The sequence below is a fragment of the Rhinopithecus bieti genome, unplaced genomic scaffold (genome assembly GCF_001698545.2).
Source record: "Rhinopithecus bieti isolate Rb0 unplaced genomic scaffold, ASM169854v2 scaffold_23816, whole genome shotgun sequence".
Lineage (NCBI taxonomy): Eukaryota > Metazoa > Chordata > Mammalia > Primates > Cercopithecidae > Rhinopithecus > Rhinopithecus bieti.
Genome location: NW_016811019.1, coordinates 2,104,026 through 2,110,025, shown reverse-complemented (window position 1 = coordinate 2,110,025; position 6,000 = coordinate 2,104,026). Strand labels below are relative to the sequence as shown.

At 49.5% G+C, this 6,000-nt stretch overlaps 1 protein-coding gene across 1 annotated transcript in view; it reads right to left on the bottom strand.

Annotated features, from left to right (window-relative positions):
• EFR3B (EFR3 homolog B) overlaps window positions 1–6,000 on the bottom strand; it is a 114,686-nt gene that overhangs the window by 9,309 nt on the left and 99,377 nt on the right. The window contains exons 17-19 of the mRNA XM_017893387.1: window positions 4,734–4,801; window positions 2,574–2,701; window positions 1,374–1,465 (exon numbers count right to left, since the gene is read on the bottom strand). Coding sequence (XP_017748876.1) covers window positions 1,374–1,465; window positions 2,574–2,701; window positions 4,734–4,801 — 288 coding nt within the window. The remainder of the gene's footprint in view (window positions 1–1,373; window positions 1,466–2,573; window positions 2,702–4,733; window positions 4,802–6,000) is intronic.

Sequence of the window (6,000 nt, the reverse complement as noted above, 5' to 3'; positions counted from 1 at the left end):
TGGGGCACAGGCACAGTGGCTCACGCCTGTAATCCCAGCACTTTGGGAGGCCGAGGCGGGCGGATCACAAGGTCAGGAGATAGAGGTCATCCTGGCTAACACGGTGAAACCCCGTCTCTACTAAAAATACAAAAATTAGCCAGGCGTGGTGGCATATGTCTGTAGTCCCAGCTACTTGGGAGACTCAGGCAGGAGAATTGCTTGAAACTGGGAGGTAGAGTTTGCAGTGAGCTGAGATCATGCCACTGCACTCCAGCCTGGGCAACAGAGTGAGACTCCATCTCAAAAAAAAAAAAAAAAAAAAAAAAAAAAAAAAAAAAAAAAAAAAAAAATCTTGGCCGTCAGTGGTTACGGGAGGGATGAAGAGGTGGAACACAGAGGGGTTTTAGGGCAGGAAACGACTCTGCATGGTACTCTAGTGGGGGAGGCATGTCATTATGCATTTGTCCAAACCCACAGAATGTACAACGCTGAGAGTGAACCCCAGTGTAAACGATGGACTTCAGATGATAACGTTGTGTTAAGGCAGGCTGAACTGTAAGAAATGTACCACTCTGCTGGGCAATGTGGATGGGAGGGGAGGCTGTGCATGTGTCAGGGGAGGGGAGGGGGCAAAGGGCGATCTCTGTACCTTCCTCTCAATTTTGCTGTAACCTAAAATTGCTTTAAAAATAGTCTAAATTTAAAAAAAGAAAAAAAGATTCTTTATTGATACATACGGAAGCAACACTATGAAAGCTGTTCTCACCCTTCTCTCTCCAGTTAAGTCTTCTAGTTTCCAACCCAGAGCATGTCGGTCCCCCTGTGAGTGGGGAATGATGACCAGCACGCCTTTCTATTTAATTTTTTGAGACAAGGTCTCACTCTGTCACCTAGGCTGAAGTGCTGTGGTGCCATCATGGCCTACTGCAGCCTCGACCTCCCAGGCTCAGGTGATTCTCCCACCTCAGCATCTTGAGTACCTGGGACCACAGGTGCACGTCACCATGCCTGGCTGATTTTTCAAATTATTTTTTGTAGAGATGGGGTCTCCTTATGTTGCCCCAGATCATCTCGAACTCCTGGGCTCAAGCAATCCTCCTGCCTCAGCCTCCAAAATGTTGGGATCACAGGTGTGAGCCACCATCCCCAGCCAGGCCTTTCAAGAGTGCGTTTTAATGATATCCTCATGGGAGCAGGGAGGACCCTAAAAATTTTTCCAAAGGGAAGTATCTATGACACATACATAGGGAGAGTCAGTACGAGTGTGGAATTACTCAAGAAACTTGCTTTCCATGCAGCCTTAAGCACACTGTGTGGGCAGGGGAGCCTGGAGTCCAGCATCCAATCTACAGGAGGTGGGGCTGCCCCAGGACGGTGGCAGAGACACTCACCTCCTCCTTCTCTGGGCTGTTCCTCGATTCTACCTCCACCTGCAGGGAGATGGTCTCTCCAATGCTCCTCCTCTTGGATAAGCGATCCTCATCTGGGGAAGAAGCAGCCTGGAGGCTTTAGTTCCCAGCCCTCGGAGATCCAGGACTGAGCCGCGAGTCCCACCTCCCAACCCCTCTGCCTCTCCTTGGTCCACAGTCCTCTAAGGCTCAGTGCACACTCAGGCTACACCTGGAGTTTACAGAAGCTTCCAATTGCTGTGGGCCTTCTCTGTCCATCTTAGGGTGGTCAATTTTGCTCTTTGGGGCTAAAATTTTGAAATTGTCAATGAGAACACAAAGAAGGTGCTGATGACCAGAATACACATCTCACCTCATGTGTAAGCATCATCTGCTAAGAGCACCAGTAGCTCTTCATGAAGCATTTTATGAAGTATTTACTAAGCGTATTTGCATTAATACAGGTACCTTATCATGCCAGCCCTCTAAGGCAGCTTTTTTTTTTTTCTTTCTTTTTTTGGGACGCAGTCTTGCTCTGTTGCCCAGGCTGGTGTGCAACGGCACGATCTTGGCTCACTGCAATCTCCACCTCCTGGGTTCAAGCAATTCTCCTGTTTCAGCCTCCAGAGTAGCTGGGACTACAGGCACACACCACCACGCCCAGCTAACTTTTTTTTGTATTTTTAGTAGAGACGGGCTTTCACTGTGTTACCCAGGCTGGTCTTGAACCCTGGAGCTCAGGCAATCCATCCGCCTCAGCCTCCCAAAGTACTGGGATTACAGGCGTGAGCCACTGCCCCCACCGGGCAGCTATTGTTAACATTCTGTTTTATAGTCAAGGAAACTGAAATTCAGGGATGCAAAGGACTTGTCTAAGATCTTTCAGGCAGTGAGTTGCACAGGGGTCTCGAACTGGGTCTCTGGTTCTGTAGCCATGTATGCTCTTTCTAGCACAATGGAGCCTCTCCCATCCTCAGGGCGGGCCATCTCATGGGCAGGGTACTTTCAAGGACCCTGCCCTGAGGAGGAGAGGTGGGGCAATCAAGAGGACCTCACCATAAATTTGCACTGTGTCTTTCAGCTCTCACGACATCCAAGGTGCTTCACAGGCAATCAAAGGGCCATAAGTCCCTTATGCTCAGGCCCTTACCTGGCCAAGGAAAGACAGAGGCAGGCCCAGGCATCCCTGCACAGAGCTCATACCTGTCAGTTGAGGGATGTAGGGCAGGCAGAGCCGGTCTGAATTGTAGCCGCTGCCTCCCAGGACTTCACTAATCTTGCTCTGGCGGAAGAGAAGCTCAATCACCACCCCATCAAGATTCTGAGACAGCCTGGAAGATGGAGGGAGGAGGAAGCTCGTTAGAACCGCGGTATCTAGAATGACTTCTGGATAACTGTTTTTTTGTTTCTGCTTTTTAGACAGGGTTTTGCTCTTGTCGCCCAGGCTGGAGTGTGGTGGTGCGATCTCGGCTCATTGCAACCTCCGCCTTCCAGGTTCAAGCGATTCTCCTGCCTCAGCCTCCCGAGTAGCTGGGAGTAAAGGCGCCCGCCACCACACCCAGCTAATTTTTTGTACTTTTAGTAGAGATGGGGTTTCATCATGTTGGCCAGACTGGTCTTGAACTTCTGACCTCAGGTGATCTACCCTCCTCAGCCTCCCAAAATGCTGGGATTACAGGCATGAGCCACCATGCCCGGCCAACTTTTCTTATTACAAAAGTAACATCTTCACTATGCAAGATGACAGAGAAGCAAAAGGAAAAGGGTCACCCCCAGTCCCATTTCCAGAGATAACCACTATTCACGTCATAACATACTCTTACGTACAGCAATCACATCCCTCAGTCACTTTTTTTTTTTTTTTTTAAGACAGGGTCCTCACTGTATTGCCCAGGCTGGAGTGCAGTGGCTGTTCACAGGTGCCATCACAGCACACTACAGCCTTGACCCGCTGGGCTAAAGTGATCTTCATGCTCAGCCTCCCAATAGGTATGCTCCACCCCACCCAGCTAATTTTATTTATTTATTAATTATTATTATTTCTTAGACTAAGTCTCTCCCTGTCGCCCAGGCTGGAGTGCAGTGGCATGATCTCAGCTCATGGCAACCTCCGCCTCCCAGGTTCAAGGGATTCTCCTGCCTCAGCCTCCCAAGTAGCTGGGATTACAGGCACACGCCACCACACCTGGCTAATTTTTGTATTTTTAGTAGAGACAGGGTTTTACTGTGTTGGCCAGACTGGTCTCCAACTCCTGATCTCGAGTGATCCGCCCGCCTCAACCTCCCAAAGTGCTGGGACTACATAGGCATAAGCCACTTGCCTGGCCTTTTTTTTTTTTTTTTTTTTTTCTGTTTGAGACAGTCTTGCTCTGTCGCCCAGGCTGGAGTGCAATGGCATGATCTCAGCTCACTACAACCTTTGCCTCACAGATTCAAGCAGATTCTCCTGCCTAAGCCTCCCGAATAGAGTAGCTGGGACTACAGGTGTGTACCACCACAACCAGCTAATTTTTGTATTTTTAGAAGATACAGGGTTTTACCATGTTGGCCAGGATGGTCTCGAACTTCTGACCTCAAGTGATCTGCTCACCTCAGCCTCCCAAAGTGCTGGGATTATAGGCATGAGCCACTGTGCCCAGCCCAGGCAAATTGTTTAAAAATTTTTCGTAGATGGGTTGTTGCTTTGTGGCCCATGGTTGTCTTGAAACCATGGGCTCAAGAGATCCTCCTGCTCAGTCTTCTGAGTTGCTGGGCCTGTAGGCGTGAGCCACCGCACCCAGCTTAGTCCCGTATTTTTACATATACACATAGATATCCCCTTCCCCACCCGCTGTTCTGTGATCTATTTTATTGACCTATTATGTAGTGGGTATTTTACATTATTCCTCTAAATGAATGTCATGATTGTCTATTATATGGACAGGCCATACTTTATAAAGTCATCCCCTACTGTTAGACATTTTGGTTTTGCAAAATATATTTCCCTTGAGTTCCTCTGATGTTGAAATGACACTGGCCCACAGCACCCGCTATGGTCCGAAAACATCACTTGGATTGATAGGAACGTCTTGTCAGGAATGACTCTTCCAGGATGCATTTAGCATGGGCTTGGCCAAAGTCCCTGGAGGCTGGGTCTCACCTGCAAACACGGCTCAGCATGGCATGCTCGAGGCATGGACTGCAGTAATGTGATGGAGTTTAACTTTACCCAGGACTCCTGGACTACAGGCAGAGCCCATTTTCTGCCCTTGAGTCCACAGACGCCCGAGCCTCCTGGCATTGACCCCTCTTGACCTCAGACCACCCACCTGCTTACTTAGCTGCCCTGGGGATCCCTGACCACGTCCCCCATCCTCTCCTCACCTGGGCCGCTCCACAAACACATCCTCGGGGAGCATGTATGGAGCCTCTTTCTTCCTGGTCTCTATCACCTGGTGGTTGGGAGGAATCAGATGATAAAAGCTGGTTCAGCAGAGAGAGGGAGCTCACAGGCAATGAAAGAGCTCCCGGCTTGGCCCTTCCTCCCTCCCGCAGCCTCCTCAGCACAGTGCCCTCAGCTGAGCTTCTTCAGGGGACACTCCCATCAACAGGGACCCTCAGGGCAGCTGGAGAAGCTCAAGCTGCCTGCGCAGGCCGTGGCCATCAATGACACATGTGCACTGAGTGTCCTCCAATGCAGGGAACTTAACTCTTAAGAGACTGCTGGCTCTGGTGCCTCATTCCTATGCTTTTTTTTTTTTTGAGACGGAGTCTTGCTCTCTTTTCTAGGCTGGAGAGGAGTGGCACAATCTTGGATCATGGCAGCCTCTACCTGCCAGTTTCAAGCAATTCTCCTGCCTCAGCCTCCTGAGTAACTGAGATTGCAGGTGCATGCCAGCACGCCTGGCTAATTTTTGTATTTTTAGTAGAGATGGGGGTTTCACCATGTTGCCCAGGCTGGTCGCGAACTCCTGACCCCAAGTGATCCACCTGCCTTGGCCTCCCAAAGTGCTGGGATTAAAGCTGAACCACACTGCACCTGGCCTCATTCCTGTGTTTTTTATTTAAACAGATACAAAGGAATGTAGCTAATACCATGTCCCAAACCTCGGTACTGCAGTACCCAAGTGCATTGCAAAAACACCCTGATGGACAGTGACATCTTGAGCTTTACTCAGTATTCTTTGCAAATTTTTGACAAGAAAAGTGAAAGTTACTAAGTGGTGAGAAGTGGAGGGATGGTCAGCATACAGGTGTGTGTGGTGGGTGGAGGTAAAGGTCCCACAATTGTCAGGCAGAGGATGTCTGGGCATTGCCTTTCTTGCACTCCCTTATCAGTCCAGAAGCTGGAAGAGTCCTGCTTCCCTTGGGGTGGTCTCTGTCACAGTGTCATGGCAGCCTCCCCTGTGACTCCCGGTCAACCCAGGCTAGTTGAGACCTAAAATTTCTTGTTTTGTTTTATTTTGTTTTGCTAGTATATTTTATTTTATTTTACTTTGGAGATGGAGTCTCGCTCTGTCACCCAAGCTGGAGTGTAGTGGCGCAATCTTGGCTCACTACAACCTCCATCCCCCAGGTTCAAGCGATTCTCCTGCCTCACCTTCCCGAGTAGCTGGGATTACAGGCGTGCACCACCATGCCCAGCTAATTT